A 16359-nucleotide genomic window follows, 5' to 3' on the forward strand; every position below is an offset into this window, starting at 1 on the left:
TCCTAAATCAAACTTCAGTAATTTGGCAAGCTTCTCGCAGACACATCTGCCATCCTAATTTCTAACTTCCATCTGAGTACCGGATGACGACAGGCGGAGGAACGGTACGGAGGTCAAGACGCGGCGGACGGCGTCGTTGACCAGAAAGAGCATCACAGCTCATCCTCGGCAAACGCTTGTGTCACTTGATTGACAGGCCTCCAGATCTAACCTTCACCAAACTGTGTCGAGGGCAGCGGTGGCGGTGCTGAAGGGGGTAGTGCTTGTCAGCCCCGTTGAGCTTCATGCACTAGATCCAGTAGCGTCACATGCCAGTCTCTGTGAAGGAGATGTTAGTAAGACAGTAAGGTTGGAGGGTGGCCCGTACTGTAAAGTGACCAAAAGTGTACATTGGATCAGTAAAGGTCTTGTTTCGTCAGTACTTATTCAGACCAGGATTGGCCCACTAAGAAATGACATTGAAAGACATAAGGAAGTATTTCTTTCTTGCAAAATCAAGATGTGTAGATAGGAAACTTTGTTAACAAGTTCACCACGTCAAGATAGAAGATAACATGTCAGTGTTACGTTGGCCCTCAAGCATGGCATGTTAGTCCCTCACCGCTCACTCCAAAAGAAAAAAGTAGCTCCATTGTATTTTTTATTTAAGCCCTTGACTGTCATTTGAAATAACTGAGCAGCCAAAACTACATTTTCCACTTACAACTTTTTTAATAATCCACCCACAATTTATTTTATTAGGAATAATTTATACATAATTCCTGTGCAAATGTCCATACTTGAAAATAAGTCATATTTAGCTGGACAGAAATCACAATGGAAGCAAAAATAGGCCATAATATTTACAATTGTGTTTGTTTTGTGTAATAAGATGATTGAAATATTTTATCAAACTGAATACATGTTATTCAAATACCTTTCTTTAAAATGTCCATTAGGTAATTTCATTTTGCACAATAATATATATTTTTTAGGTTCATAAATTAAAGTGTTTAATGCCTTGATTATTTGTTAAAATGTTCAAGACAAAAGACTGATCAATTCCAATGTCAGCTTAAAATAAGAAAAAACTTATTTTCCTGAAAAATCTGATTTTATGAACAATACAAAAACATACTAAAGGGTTAAAAAGCTTTTTGAAATATCACAACTTGAAATTGCATTACTGACTGGTATTTACATTTCAAAATGAAGTATTCAATAACAGTTAAACCATAGGGACAAGTTGCGGCCCAACACAGGCACTGATGTTAGTAATCTCCTCCAGAAGAAATTACTTTTTATTGATCAGAAATTATGTTAATGAAAATACTGTGTTTTTTTCAACCATAGAAATGCAATTTTGACCCAAACTGTCATGTTTTGATTTTTTTAAGATAAGATTTGTTAAATGTTAACTGTATACAAATATTGACTATAGCAACAAGCCCTATTACTAGATTTAGCTTTCTTAACCTGTCTGACCCCACCCTTTTGAAGTGCGACTAGACAGAGGTGGTTGTACCGACAGGGATTTGGTGGTAGATTAGTTAACTGTCTACAGTTGGTTAAAAAGGAAAATTGGACGAGGCACGTGCAAAAACAATGATTATCAGCATAAAATTAGCCCCTTAACTCGACCGCTCTCCGTTGGTCATTGGTTCCCAATCACCAAGAGTGGTATTTCAGTTTCAACCACAACGTGTGAACTGGGAGACGTTCAAGAACCAAAGCCTCGTTTCCAAACGCTGGCCTGTATTTGGCCCAGCCCAGCTACCAGACAGGAGACATAAACACACCATGGCTTTAGAAATGGAAATCCACCAGGCCTGTGAAATGTTTCAGCTCTGATCTCACTCTTTCCAGCATCTCCCCAGGAGTCACACCAGGGGCGTTCAGTGGGGGAGGGGTGCAATAGTGACCTTTGAAATGTCAAATCAGACCTCTTCTTTTTTTTTTTTTTTCACATGGCTTGTATCTATGTAGTTGAAGACATTTCATACCAGTACCAATACCAGTTTAGGTGCTGGGGGAAAAGCCCATATTGTCTGGGTTGCGCCCCCCAGCTACTGTGAACCCTATTTGGCCCAGAGTCTTTTTTCCAGCCGGGTCGGGGTCAGTGTTAGGCTTTTTTTGCCCCATGTCACTGAATCATCCCAAGGGTTACTTTGAGGTCGGAGGGTGAGGGGGGGTAACGGAGGTGCTCATAGATGAGTGCAATGAACTCTTTTGAGAGCCGCGGTGATGAGTAATGGAGCGGGCTTGTGAGAACCAGCATTGAGGGGGGGAGTTTGTGGTTAAACATGAGCGTGTCGCCACATACCATCGTGCCTTTTCCCATCAGTACCCCCCCTCCCTGCAGGGCGTAGACGGCACATTCCATCTCTATCAATAGATGAGTGAAAATGGATGGTTTATGTGTTTAAACAGATAGTCAAAACCAGTTAGCAGTTAGCATTTAGTGATTAAATCAGCCATGTGCTGTTCAGCTGAAAAAAGTTGTCAGAGCAGGAATTTTGTTTAGGTTGGTGCAGTTTTTGATTTGTAAAAATGTATTTCAGAATGTTTTTATTTGTTAATATATATATATAATTGATTAATTTAAATGTAATTGTTTGCAACAATTTTGGCTTTTATTTGTAGAATTCCTTTATTTCTAAATATTTGAGCACATAATGATGCACTTGATATTTCTGGTCTTTTCTTGTCATTCAGGTAAAAAATACTCTGTTTTTTTAAGTATGCCATATAGCAATTTTCTTTTATGCGCTTTTGACCACTTATTTATCATTCTGCTGGCATTATAAGAATGTATGAGTAATGGACGTAGTAGAGATGTTTCTCTGAAGAGCTGACTGAGATACACTTTCACACCATGTTAAAGTTCAGTAACCCATTTAAAAGATGGGAATGGATGGTTTATAGGTTTAACAGATAGCCAAAACCTGTTAGCTGTTAGCATTTAGTGATTACATCAGCCATGTGCTATTCAGCTGACTGAAAAAACACAGGGGGGATTTTTGTGTCGATAGCTTTGTGCAGTTTTTGATTTAAAAGACATTTCATATTTTTATTTTTTTTATTTGATTGTTTGCAATAGTTTGGGGATTTTTTTTTTTTTTTTTTTTTTTTTCAAATATTTGAGCACATAATGAACTTGAGACTTTTGGTCTTTCCTCTAAGTCAGGTAAAAAAATACTCAGTTTCAAATGTTTAAATTGTCCTGCTTTTTCATGAGCTTTTTACCACCAAAGTGTCATTCTGCTGGCATTACAAGAAGGTTTGAGTATGAGTAATGGACGTAATAGAGATGTTTCTCTGAAGAGCTGACTGAGACACTCTCACACTACATAACAGTTCAGTAAGTCATTTAAAATACTTTAGGAAGCAACACAAGTCTGTGAAAATCCACTAACAAATGCTACAGCACCCCCTACTGTTGAATGTGTTTGGCATGTATGTTTAACTTCCCATTTGTTTGATTTAAATAGCATTCCAATACAGTCTGGGGTGGTACGACAGTGAAGATGGATCATACTATTACACAGGTCGTCTGTTTGTTATTGTTCCTCACTTATTGCAGCCTACTCAAGATGTTATGATTCTGCTGAGTGGAGCGCAGCTGTAGAGTTACACAGTGGGGCGGTTTGAACCGCAGGTGGAATTTAATAAAGCAAACTCGTAATATTGTTTCTTCACAGGGTGCTGGAGACAGCTTTATTGGAGCGCTGGCATTTTACATGGCCCATTATCCCACAATGCCTCTGGAGGAGATGGCGTGCAGAGCCAATCAGGTGGCGGGAGTGAGCGTGCAGACTGTTGGCACGCAGACATCGTACCCCTTGAAAAAGCACCTGCCAGCTGAACTGTTCTGAGAGCAGCCAGTAAACACCAGTGATAATGGAACAAGTCTGAAATGGACCTGTTTGGAAAAAAATGTTTTATATAAAGCCAATTCATTTTACTTTCAAAAGTGCATGTGTGATGTTGGTAAGTCTACTTACAAAAGAGAATCTCAATAGTTTTAAACAGTTTAATAATTGATTAACATCTTAACACATAGCTTGTACTACACAAAGTTGATTAAATGTATTTTATTTGTCCAAATAGTTCATATTTAACAAACGGCTGGATTCAGGTACTTGGCTTACATGTAAAGGTTCAAGAAACCTTATTGAACTGTTATCAATGATACTGTATAGCCCAGAGTAATGGCATAACTTTTACACACGAGTTGTAGTTCCTTCTTGAAGATTTTCAGCCAGGCTTGACCACTGGTGCAGTGGGGGGGTGGAGGCCTTTTGATCCATGTCAATAAAGAAAAGTCAGTTTAAATCGAGCAGGATCATGTTGTCCATTTATTTTGGCTGCTTATTAAATCGATCTGATCTTCCTCTTCTCAAAGAATAGCACGTGCTTGTTCACTGCGAAGACATAAAGAAGAAAAAAATAAGGTTAGAGTTCTAACACCATTTGAAAAATAAAATGCAGAACTACCAGGATTTAGAGAAGCTTAAAACAATTAAAAAGAGAGAAGCTTCAATGTGTGGAAAAACTACCGTAAAGTAAGAAAATATTCAAAAAACATCCGTCTGTATTCCTGCCAAGTTTATTTCTATAGCCCAATATCACAAAACATGATTATCTCAGTGGGCTTAACAGATTAAAAACAAACAACCACATTGTAAACAATAAAATTAGAGCAAAATTAAAAGACAAGATAGTGTGTCCAATACAAATACAATTAGATAGAACAAAATATCATAAAAATACATAAAACAGTAAAATAAAGTACCATAAAATGCCAGCTCTGACTAAAGGCTTTGTTAATTAGGAAGGTCTTCAATGCACTCTTAAAAATGTGGACACTGGGTGTTTCTCAATGTCGAAGACGCTTGCTTGGTAGCACATGTCTTCCGAGTCACTTCCTTCAGAAGTGAGGCAAGAATCCTTCCTAGCCTCGGAAAACGAAGAATGGTGGAACAGGCTAACAGGTGTGCAGGTGTGAGTCATATGCGAGGCCCCGCCTTAAATGGAGCACGATTTCCGCCAAAGATTTGGAAATTGGTCCGTGCGCAAAGCATTGTGGGGATTTTAAGACCGCGGAGTCTACACATGTGCAGCCTCGAAATTTCACGCTAAGTACGCCGGCCTCGGTAGAATTCCAAGTATGCTGGACATTGGAACAGTCATTCGGCGGCACTCGATGACGTAGTATGCTTGAAATAGTGGCTCTGGAGCAGCTTTACTAGAGATTGAGAAACACCCACTGTCTGTCTCTCCGATAAAAACAGGAAGTTGGTTCCAGAGAAAGGGCTTGGTGGCTGAACGCTCTGTCTCCTGATCTGGTTTGAGGACTCTGGGCAGCGTGATGTTCTAGAGGGGCAATAGTGGATTCAAATACATTTTAGGTACGATGGTGCCAGACTATTAAAAGCTTTGTAGGTAAAAATAAGTATGTAAAAATCTATTCTGAAATACATCTAAATTCTAACACTTTTAATGACCCATGTCTATTCAGAAATCTCAAGACCATGACATTTTTATTTAAAATGTACAAACTTTGAAGAATTTCAAGGCGAGAATCATTGAAGTTACACAATGAGATGAGATAAAACAATACAAAGACTACATCATAATACACAAAGAGATGTAATAAACAAGAACACTGGTTTAGTGTCAAGATGTGCAAAACATTGCTCCCGCTGTGCAGCAGCAGGGCACAGGCACTTTAAAAAAGAAAAGGCAATGTAAACTAAATATAATTCCTCCTTACTCTACTGACTCTAAAATGACCCAAAAACATGCTTGCTGTGGAGAAAAGGCGTGTTCAAGACTCTAAAAAAAAAAAGACAGAGATCACTGGCTTCCTCAGTTATTGTCTCCTTGCCACACATATATAATGGTCCCTACGAAAACAGTCTGTAGCCTGACTCTGTAAATCCTTTCTATACAGGTGTGCTAGCAAATAGTAAGGAGATTAGTTTGAACAAAAAATGGTCTATAGTATTGACTTATGACAGTTATGAAGACACACTTGTCAACTTAAATGGTCTCCCCACCAAACATTTACTACACCATGTAAGTAATGAACATGCAACAGTTTAACACTGCTTTTAAATAACCCCACAGCCTGCAGGCATTTCCAAAGCATGTTTCAGTTTTCTTCCACAAATCCACCACTGTCTGCCAAATTAAAACCAGTCTCCCCAAGAGGGGTTCTCACAAAATGGATCCCAATACTTTATTTGATATGATCTGGAATTGATTAACCTCCTGCTACAGGTGCTTATGTTGCCATACTAAAAGTCCAAGCAGCAGTTTTGAATGGCTGTGACTAAGGCTTAATAAAGGTGTTCAGTGTGCATTGTTACATCTGCATATCTTACCAAATGGATCATGTTTGCGAATCACCATTTTGTCCTTGAGACGGCCCCTCTTTGTGTTGAAGAAGAAGCCTGTCCCTGCAGCGCTCATCATCTGCACCAAGATGGTCCTGATGGGAAACAACATGTGTAAACTTATTTCTGCAAGTACAGGGCATTTCTTTACTAAACCTAAGGATATAACACTGAATTGACTAGTTTAACAATTCAAATGGCTCCCACTTACTTTGATTTAGCCTTGGCCACTGGGAAATGAAAAAGAACAAAGGATATTTATTAAATCAGTCAGAGCAATAAAGTAAGAAAGAGCAATAGTATGTATGAATGTATTTAGCTACCGTTCAAGTACACTAGCTTACAGATGGTTAGCTTCTTATCTAACTCAAGTTAACCGCTACATAACACAATAATAAAAGTAACAACAATTATAACTCAAAACACTTAAGGTTAAAAGCGTCAATACAACAGATAAACCCAAGACAGCAGAAGCAAAGTAAAAGAAACACGTTAGCTGGTGTTGACTAACATTGAGAGGTAGCTAGCCGCTAACGTTAGCTAGCATTAGGGTTACTAAACTGACTGGTTCATTCAGCTACGTTTGGGATAGCACTGCATACGCATCCACGCAACGTCATTCATTTAAATACTCACAATTTGCGGTGGTAAGAAACATTTCGTAGGCTTTATACCACTAGACTGACAACATTAAATCCTAACAGTGCTTTCAAGGTAAGTCACATTGGGAAGTCTGTAGTTCCGGTTTAACAAGCACTTCCGGGTCCCCTTAAAGGCGCAGTACAGTTTTCAGAATTACATCCACTGACCTTTGTTATAGTCTATTGCACATGTGTCAAACTCAAGGCCCGGGGGGCAAATCCGGCCCGTGGTGGATTTAATTTCGGCCCGCAGGATAATTTCTAATTACTATTAGATCTGGCCCGCCGGTATATTGCACGCACACCTTCACTCAATCCTGAGGGTTTCCTCAGCTCAGAGCCTGAGCCCAAACATTGATGAACTTGCACCCAAGATGAGATGCCAAGTATCTGGCTTGAACTAGCATCACAGAGCAAACTGAGTTTACATGGATGTTTCCTTCTGCACTTTTTTCTTGAGACAACAGGGCATGTTTGTTTTTTTCTTTGAGGGAAATCGTTTTTTTTAAGCTGTTGTTGGCCTTTGGAAAAATGTAATCATAAGAAATGACTCTGGAAAAGCTGCAGATAGAGCCATAAGAAATGAATGCAACTGATTATGTAATGTTTAATGTTGTTTTTATAGGCAATAATTTAAGCTTTGTTAGTTCCAGGTTTAATATGTGCAATAAGTTCATTTCAATAAGTTTTGCTATAAACATTGAACCAGTCCGGCCCTCGACATGTACCCATTTTTTTATTTTGGCACTGACATGGAGCTAAAGCATTTATGATGTTAATCTGAGAAGAGCATATACCCTTTTGATGATTATGTTTGATTTTATTTTCATATTATTAGTTTATTTTATCAAACACTATTGATATGGATAAAGCATACTCACTTTTATCATTTTACAAATTGAAAACCCCCCAAAAAATCTATCAGAATTAGGATTCCATTGTATATAAGAAAAAAGGAGAACATTTACGGAACATTGATGATGCCTGAAAATCATTGAATGAGACCCCTTTGGCTATTAATACAGTATAACTGCATACCTTTTGAAAAGAGCCTTCTATTAACTCTGATCCATGCCTTTATAACATCCCGACTGGATTACTGCAACAGCATACTTTTTGGATCACCTGCATTCATACTAAAAAAAAACGTCAATATGTCCAAAACTCAGCTGCCCGCTTGCTCACCTCCACCCGACTCTCCGACCACATCACCCCTATCCTCCATGACCTCCACTGGCTCCCCATCAAACACCGCATTGACTTTGAAATATTACTTTTCACTTTCAAAGCCCTCAACAACCTTGTCCCCCCCTACCTCTGTGACCTCATCCAACGACACACCCCCACCCGTCGCATCAGGTCTGCTGAAGCTAACCTACTGCAGCCCATCAGGACAAAGCTCCGGACCTGGGGTGACAGGGCCTTCGCTGCAGCCCCCCCTCACTCTGGAACTCCCTCCCCTGCCACGTCAGATCCGCCAACACTCTCACACCATTCAAACAATCCCTCAAAACTCACCTTTTCACTGTTGCCTTCAACTCCTAATCAACTAACCCCTTGCCCTTATTCCACCTAGCCTAGCACTTTTTACTTTTGTTGTTATTTTGTTTTACTTGCTTGTAAGCACTTTGAGCACCAGGAAAAGCGCTTTATAAATGTAACGTATTATTATTATTATTGAGGATGTATCACTTGCCTCATATTGATGTACATTTACTACTTCTATGAATTCTTCTATGAACATTAAGTCACATTAAGAATGAAATAAAATGGTTCTCTTTTCCCCCATAGCATTAAGACTATCTTCCACATGAGAGTACGCATACTACCACTGTAGGTTTGAATTGAATACATTTTTGCATTTGAAAGGAAATTGAACTGGTCTATGCTTTCTGATCATCTCGAGAATAAGACCAGCACATATTGTTTGCTTTCCCATGTTCCTTGTCATTGGCTGTGTTTTATTTAATATGACAGGTAAGGTCTTTGCTGAGAGCATTCAGAAGACTACTATAATAATTGAGAGTGGAGGAGGAAGGTTTTTTTTGTTTTGTACAAAGAGTTGGAGTGTCTCCATTTTTATCCTACCAATGGCCTAAACAATGTTATGTTGCAGTAGGACATTGGTGGTTGCCATGAGAGCAAATGGGCATCTGTTAAGAATGTATGACAGAGATAGGATTGGACAATAAAGATGTGGTCATGTAATACTCTTTCTTTCTTTTTTGGCGACTTTGTCACTTCCAAGAAAAAAATTATAATTTCCTTCAGTTTTTCAGATGACTTAGCTTCTTCTCATTTAACTGCACACTTCACATTTATCAAAGCCATCATAGGTCATTCTGTCTCATGGCCTCAGGGAAGCAACTCAGTTCCCATGGATCTGTTCAAAGAGAAAAGATAGGTACTCTTTGGAATGTCCCAGAACCTAGTAAAATCCTTTTCATTTCCCATCATAGAACTCAGACAGAAGAATGGGACAGATACCAACAATGTCCCATTGGAAGTCCCCTTAACTCCTCAGAAAGTAACTTAATAGCCTTTTGTGTCGTGGACAGACATTTCAATAATAGAATAGAATATAAATCCTTTATTGTCATTGCGTCAGGTACTGAATTAACAAGAAAGCATTCCTGCAGTATCACATATAAAACAAGAGATGAAATTGATGCATTGATGTATAGCTCCATCCATCCATCCATCCATCCATCCATCCATCCATCCATCCATCCATCCATCCATCCATCCATCTATCCATGCACATACATATATATATATACTGAAATGAATTGTGGTGCAGTTGGTATGAATCTGTAACCATATCATAAAAGGGTATGTTCAGAATATACAAGTGACATCGCTGACAACTCAGTCCACTTCCATGACGTTTTCCCCTTTTTGCACACTTACATATAACGTCCAATAGCTTATTTATTTTACTTTATAATGTCAGTTAAAAATGTGTAATATGCAGTAACAGGACGTAAACTCCTCTTCATGTCGTTATACCTCCTAATATTTATTTCCGAGAAGCATTTGTGAGAGCATGACCTCATCAGTCTATATATCATCATATTTTAATTTGCATTACATCTCTTATGTAATATTATCATTCACATAATTGTTTTACAGTTTAATTGTCCGTTTTCACTATCCATACAGCCCTTTCCAATGTCTTAAACCAAAGAGAATGATGCCATTACTGTATTGCTGCATTACTTCTAAAGGTAATAGATCCAACATAAAAACACTGAAGGCCATTCAGCTATGTTTCAAGCACCCGGTGTACTTATGGTGTATTCAGTCTTTATGACCTCACTGAGGAATAAACAATGTCTGAGACATGTGGAGTAGGAATAATGGGCTTTTTTAAATCCCTCACAGTATCTCTTCATCAAAAATAGAAAGGACACCCAGTGAGTGCGCGGCACCGGGGTCCCACTAGAGCATAGATTAGCTTGAAACAAAAAAGGTAAGTGAACATGTACTAATGAGTCTAAATTGAGCCTTATTGGTAAACCCAGTGGGGGAAAGCCATGCACTAAAGCGGAAATGAGCCTGAATGTTATTGGACGGGCCCGAGGAGCGCTGTAACCAGGCAGGGAGCAGCTGTCAGGATGTGAGTGGAGGAGCTTGCGTCACTAAGGGATAATTCTGAGAAGGAGGCTGAGACCACTAGCTTCAGCTCTTTTCCTCCTCCACCAGCACCACCCCGCCCACTCAGCACTCTCAGCCACTCCTGACGTTAGCTACTCTTTCCTTCTCCCACTTTATCGCACTTATGCTCACACTACATGCTCTTTCTTTTCATTTACAATCTATTATTCCCCAGCTTCTTTATCACTTAAGTGCTCAATTCTATTTTTGACACTTGAGCTCAGGTTGAAATGCAAAGTGATACAATAGGTGAACAGGGATGGTTCAGAGGCTGGATTCTGGCATTTTATCATCAAGGAAGCAATTGAAAGAGCACTAATAATTATATCATGAATGAAGATTTAGAAGGAATATGTTTTTAGATTAAGAAGTAAGCTTAATAACTAATACGTTTTATTCTGTAAAACTACACCTTCAAGATAATCTTTACAAAACTGTATTCCTAAAAATGGTCTACTTTAAAGCTTTACATCTAAAAAACCTGCACTGATATGATATGTCGCTTTTCCATCCATCAATATTTTGCCAAGTATCCCATTTGATCATATTTTAAGACACTAAGAAGTGTTGTCATGTTGGTAAATATGTTTATTTATTTGCATGTTTTTTGACACATTATTATATTTTTTGCATTTTCTTTTAACTGCAGTGCATTTTATATATACAGTCTATGATTTCTCCTAATGGAAGTGTTATTGGCCGTTGTGCCATGTTTGCACCTGTCGGCCACCGTACATTTGTCCCTGGAATAAAAGCAGAATTGAACCTTTTCCGCTGAAGACAAAAGACAGATGTTAGAGGGTTTATTGTGAAATCTAAATACAGTTCATTTTACAATGTGACTCATTGTTGCTAAATTAAAAAGGAAATAGGAAGTGAATTAACAATCAGATTACTGACTGCAAGTTTCCTCATATTGATTTCAACAATTTGATCATTATTAAAATGTTAAAGCATCCGGCGCACAGCTTCAAAGCACAGCAAGTACACACAAACACAAAGACCAATTCTTCCAAACAAGCCTAACTCGCATATTATTAGCTGTCACAACAACGGTTTAGTGTTCCTTTTGACCTGACAACCCGATCGCTGTAGGTGACACGATGACTCACAGACACAGAGTCAGAGTCATAATCACACAGTGGTTCACAACTCCCCAGCCTGCGTCAGCACCATGCCTAATCATCTATTTACTATACAAAATGAAGGAACAAATCAAAACAAGTAATAATGTTTTGGTCTCTTTTGGACCCCTTTGTCCCCTTAACTATGTCTGTATCTTCACCATCTAATCTGGTTTGACCTTTAAAGCAAGGCAAGAATACCTTACTTAAAAATAATATGAAGTCTCATGATTTAAACATTAGGCAAAATTGAGCCCATCTAACCATGGCAGCCACAGTGTTCCACCTTGTCTCTAAAGACTCTGAATCTTTCAACCACGAAGGGACTCAAACCTTAAATCTCCTGATCCGAAGTCAGACGCCTTATCCATTAGGTATTATTTTTTCATAATTTTGAAGTCCCATTGGTTAGCTGCTTGGTTGAATAAAAGAAAATCCATTATCAGACCGAGATCTTGAAGGGGCGTCTTGAAGAGGGTACAAGATTGGACCACTTTTGGATGGTGTGAGCACCTCACACATTTCGATGTTAGTGGAATAAAAGCCCATCAACTTGGTGTTATTAGCACCATGTTCTAACTAGTATCTGCATTAACTGGCCTTCTTTTTTTCTTTTTTAAGCAAGAAAATACCAAAAATAATGGAACATGATGTACAACATTGGACCAGTTTTGGATGGTTGATAAGGTGTGACCAAATCCTAGATTGATTAAACTTGGTTAGAGCAGAGATAACTTGAAGGGTATATTGCCAACTTCACAACTGAGAGTTCGTAGAAGTAATCAGATGTGATAGTTAGCTGAATAAATGTTCACCAGTTGAAAATGTACTGCACCGACAGACAAATTGATTAAATAACTTTCAATCACTGGCCATTGGCTTTATTAGCAACCTGCTCTGAACACCTGAATTCATTGATGTTTAGAAAGATAATGGGGACCAAAATGGGGAAAAACATGTAATGTTGGACCAGTGTTGGCTGGCCAATCAGTTATCATCAGTTTTTGGTTAGTGGCAGTGACTTCCACAATGTATGTATGAGAGTTTTTTCAACTATATGTCTTAATGAATTGTTTGTATATTTACATAATTATTGTTCAGGTTGTCATACAGTCAATTCAGCAGCTCTCATGATGCTGAAATAAAGCTGTGTATCTGCACCAGTTGTAGGTGGTAGATTCTGTGGACTTTAAGGATATTTTATCACATTTTGACACCCACATCTTTACTTGCATTGCGGCACTGAACCAAAAGACATTCTCACTTACCCACAAAACACTGGGTACAGTCAGTGTGTCCTCACATACTGTATCTAATTCATTATCAGTGAGGCAGTTCCAGAAAATGCTGCTTGATCACATCACACTCTGGTCTCTGATTTCTTTTGAAGCAACTTGTCTGAACGTCTAAATCCTGCCGTCCAAGATCGTTTGGAATTCTCTTCCAGGGTGGATTTCTGCTTTCAGTGTGACCCAGTTTCTGATCGTCTTGAAATGAGGCGATCTAATCTCTTGTTTACACTCCGACAGAAATCTAATTTCTGTTTTGTTCTTGTGTAAATCCAGTAAACAGTATTTGGATGTTAACATGCTGTGATGCCATGATTCTCTGCGGCATTTACAGGGTTGTTTCTGTCATCATCCTGTGCAAGCAGAAACGAATGCAATGCGTGTTTAAAGTCATTGGAAGATAAATAAAAATAGCAGAATGGCCTGAATTGTAATTGTCTTTCCACTTGCGTAAATGGGAATGATTGTGTCAGTTGTGATGTCACACCCCAATGTGCATCAGGGTTGCTATGGTTACACCAATCTTGTGATGGTTGAAGCACTTTCCGGATAGGCAACAGGTCTGTGAGCTTAGTCAAGGAAAAAATCAATGCATGCGGGAAATAAGCCATGTTGTTTTCTGTAATAAGGTTATAATAAAGCACCTATAGTATTTATATTTTCAGGATATTGCATGAACCTTTTTCCAAAAAACGGACACATTTGTCTTTTCACACCAACGCTGTAAGTTCCTACTCCTCTATTTTCAGCCTATTCCTAAATATAGCCCCGCTTGATGAGTCTACAAAAGCATGCCTCTTTACATAGTCATACTGATGACCACAGCGTTGTTAGGAGTAATGTTATAAAACAGGCAGCCAGTGTGTCCTCCTCCCATCTGGTCTCCCTGCTCTGTCTCTATTTCTCTGTGTTCCATGACGCAAAGCCTGAGTGGGAGTGGACAAACCTTCTGCTCCCTGAGAGGACTGAGTGGGCCGCCGCCATCCGCTCTGTGCGCACCAGAGATGGAGGCAGAGATGGAGGGGCTGTTAGGGAGGGGAGACATTTGAACAACAGTCAGTGGAAGCCTGAGAGAAGGACTGACGGAGGGAAGTAAAACAATTGAGGATGAATGGGGAGCAAGAAAGGAGAGGGTGATGGTAATGGCTGTAAGATGGGTTTATGCAGAGAGAAAAATAAGGGGTGGGGAAGAGGAGATGAGGGAAAGAGAGGCTACTGTAATAATGGGGGGGGGGGGGGGGGGGGTAAGGATGCAAGAGTGGAGGAAGGAGGGAGATGAGGAAAGGACCGGCCAAAAAGAAAAATATCAGGAATTAGAGTGGTGGGTCTTGAGTGACATCTTGCAGGAAAATGATTTTCAGAACGAATCAGCAGATCAAAAATCGAATGGGGTGTCAAAGTTAAATGTATCATTAATGTTCACATCATCACACAATTGCTAATAGTAAAAGATGTGGGCTAATTCCTTCATTTATATGATAGGTTTAATAAAAACCTTAATAAGTCTGTCTAGCCTATAACCTTTAAATAACCTTAATCAACATAGTTGTATACGTTGTTACATACAATGTCATGTTATAGTAAATGATCCGCTCAATTAACTGGGTCTGAGTGGGCATAAAAATACAATTTAATTTAGGTTCATATATGACTTGTGACCTGTAGAGAATTTAATACAATGTATTATACGATATATGTTTAAAAGAATGGTACGTTTTTTTATACAGGTAGGTACATGTATCTACTGTATGACTTTACGAGTGAAGTCATAGATACAAGTATTTACCTACCGTGGTGGCTGATATTGTTTTCACCTTGTAAGGGTGATTACAGGGCAAGCATAGACTGTATAATAAGTAGATGTAGTCATTGTGATGTCACTTCGTTGACTGGTGGACTATGGTTTTCAAAGTGGCAAGTTTCCCATTTTGGCCAGAGCCACTTAGCATGTAGTCTTGTTAAGTACAACCAAACAATGAACAAGACATTTATCGGCGACTTTAATTTAAATTTTCATGAACTGAAAACAAAAAGCTTCAAAGATTTCTAAGATGAAAACACAGAAAGCACTCAAACTTGAAACTATGGGGTATAGCGACCTGTTAAACACAAGGTAGCCACATCCTAAACAACAAGTGGTTTTATATATAAAATACTTTAACAAAATGAACATCATGTAGTGTTAAAAAAGGCTTAAAACTAGCTAATGTGAAGACAAACGCATTAGGAACATTTTTGCTAAAATAATGTTTAAGTAAGAAGTAGGGTACTATTTTCGTAGACTTCTATTCAATGGAATGGACCAAAAACCACGTTTAACTAACACAAACGTTTTGTCATGTTGTGCCAAGATACACAAATAATATCACCTAGAGTCACATTATGCTAAGTATTTCAAAAGATATACATAATGTTTTACATAGGTGCTATTATGCTCTGCTTTATGCTAATGTCCGTGCCCAGTGAAGCACTGTATAGTCATGAATCAATGGCCCTCATAATGACCTCTGTCTATTTTTAATCCCGCCTCCTCACCTCCTGCCTTCTGCTGTTTATCTTTAGTACCTCCATCCCCCTCACGGTCCTTTGGTGGCTATTTTACAATTTGGCTAAATCCAGCTCTGAGGTAACAAGTGACACCTTCTGTTTCCATGCTTCCGGTCGCTAGGCAACCTCAGCAATTATGCCACTGCCAAGAGAGGAAAAGGGAGGAAGTAGCACCCCGAGGGCCCCTGCCTCCGTTAATCTTGGCCGGTCAGGCTTCATCCTCCATCTAAGTGTGGTGCCTCCATACCAGGCCAGTGACGAGGGCCACTGCAGCATGCTGTGTTTCCTACTGCTCTCATTCAATCAGATCTCTTTCCTGTGTTACAGAGATGCTTCTGGCTGCTTGAGGAAGTCTGTGAGGAGCAGAGTGACTGCACTGAAACACTCTGCTGCCCTCTGTTGTTCTCTCTGTTTACTGTAGTAATGAAACACAGTGGTGATATATTCAAAACAATTGTGTTTTCAAGTAATAATTATAGCCTTTATTTTCCTATGTGTAACCTATATCACATAGTGCTTTATGCAAATGTACAAAAGTAATAGTATATAGAACTATTATCACTAATATAACCTTAAACTTGAGAGGTTATATGAATGGCAGCGGTGGAAGAAGTTCTCTCAGTATCCAAGTAAACATCATCTGACTGTTATTTATTGTATTATTTTATTATTGTTCATTTAAATGTCAGACTCATTTCAATTATGTAAGATGATGCAAGAT

General features: G+C 38.9%; 2 protein-coding genes across 4 annotated transcripts in view; one reads left to right on the forward strand and one right to left on the reverse strand.

Annotated features, from left to right (window-relative positions):
• rbks (ribokinase) overlaps window positions 1-4318 on the forward strand; it is an 85087-nt gene extending 80769 nt beyond the window's left edge. For all 3 annotated transcript variants that reach the window (XM_034135219.1, XM_034135218.1, XM_034135222.1), the window contains one exon: window positions 3681-4318. In XM_034135219.1, coding sequence (XP_033991110.1) covers window positions 3681-3854 — 174 coding nt within the window. In that variant the 3' untranslated portion in view covers window positions 3855-4318. The remainder of the gene's footprint in view (window positions 1-3680) is intronic.
• Window positions 4059-7142, reverse strand: mrpl33 (mitochondrial ribosomal protein L33). Its single transcript, XM_034135223.1, has 4 exons — window positions 7017-7142; window positions 6592-6610; window positions 6369-6475; window positions 4059-4403 (listed from the first exon to the last, which is right to left on the reverse strand). Exons 1-4 carry the CDS (start codon window positions 7036-7038, stop codon window positions 4354-4356), a joined length of 198 nt encoding a protein of 65 aa, XP_033991114.1. The 5' UTR covers window positions 7039-7142; the 3' UTR covers window positions 4059-4353.
• Window positions 7143-16359: the final 9217 nt, after the last annotated feature.

The sequence above is a fragment of the Trematomus bernacchii genome, unplaced genomic scaffold (genome assembly GCF_902827165.1).
Source record: "Trematomus bernacchii unplaced genomic scaffold, fTreBer1.1, whole genome shotgun sequence".
Classification (NCBI taxonomy): domain Eukaryota; kingdom Metazoa; phylum Chordata; class Actinopteri; order Perciformes; family Nototheniidae; genus Trematomus; species Trematomus bernacchii.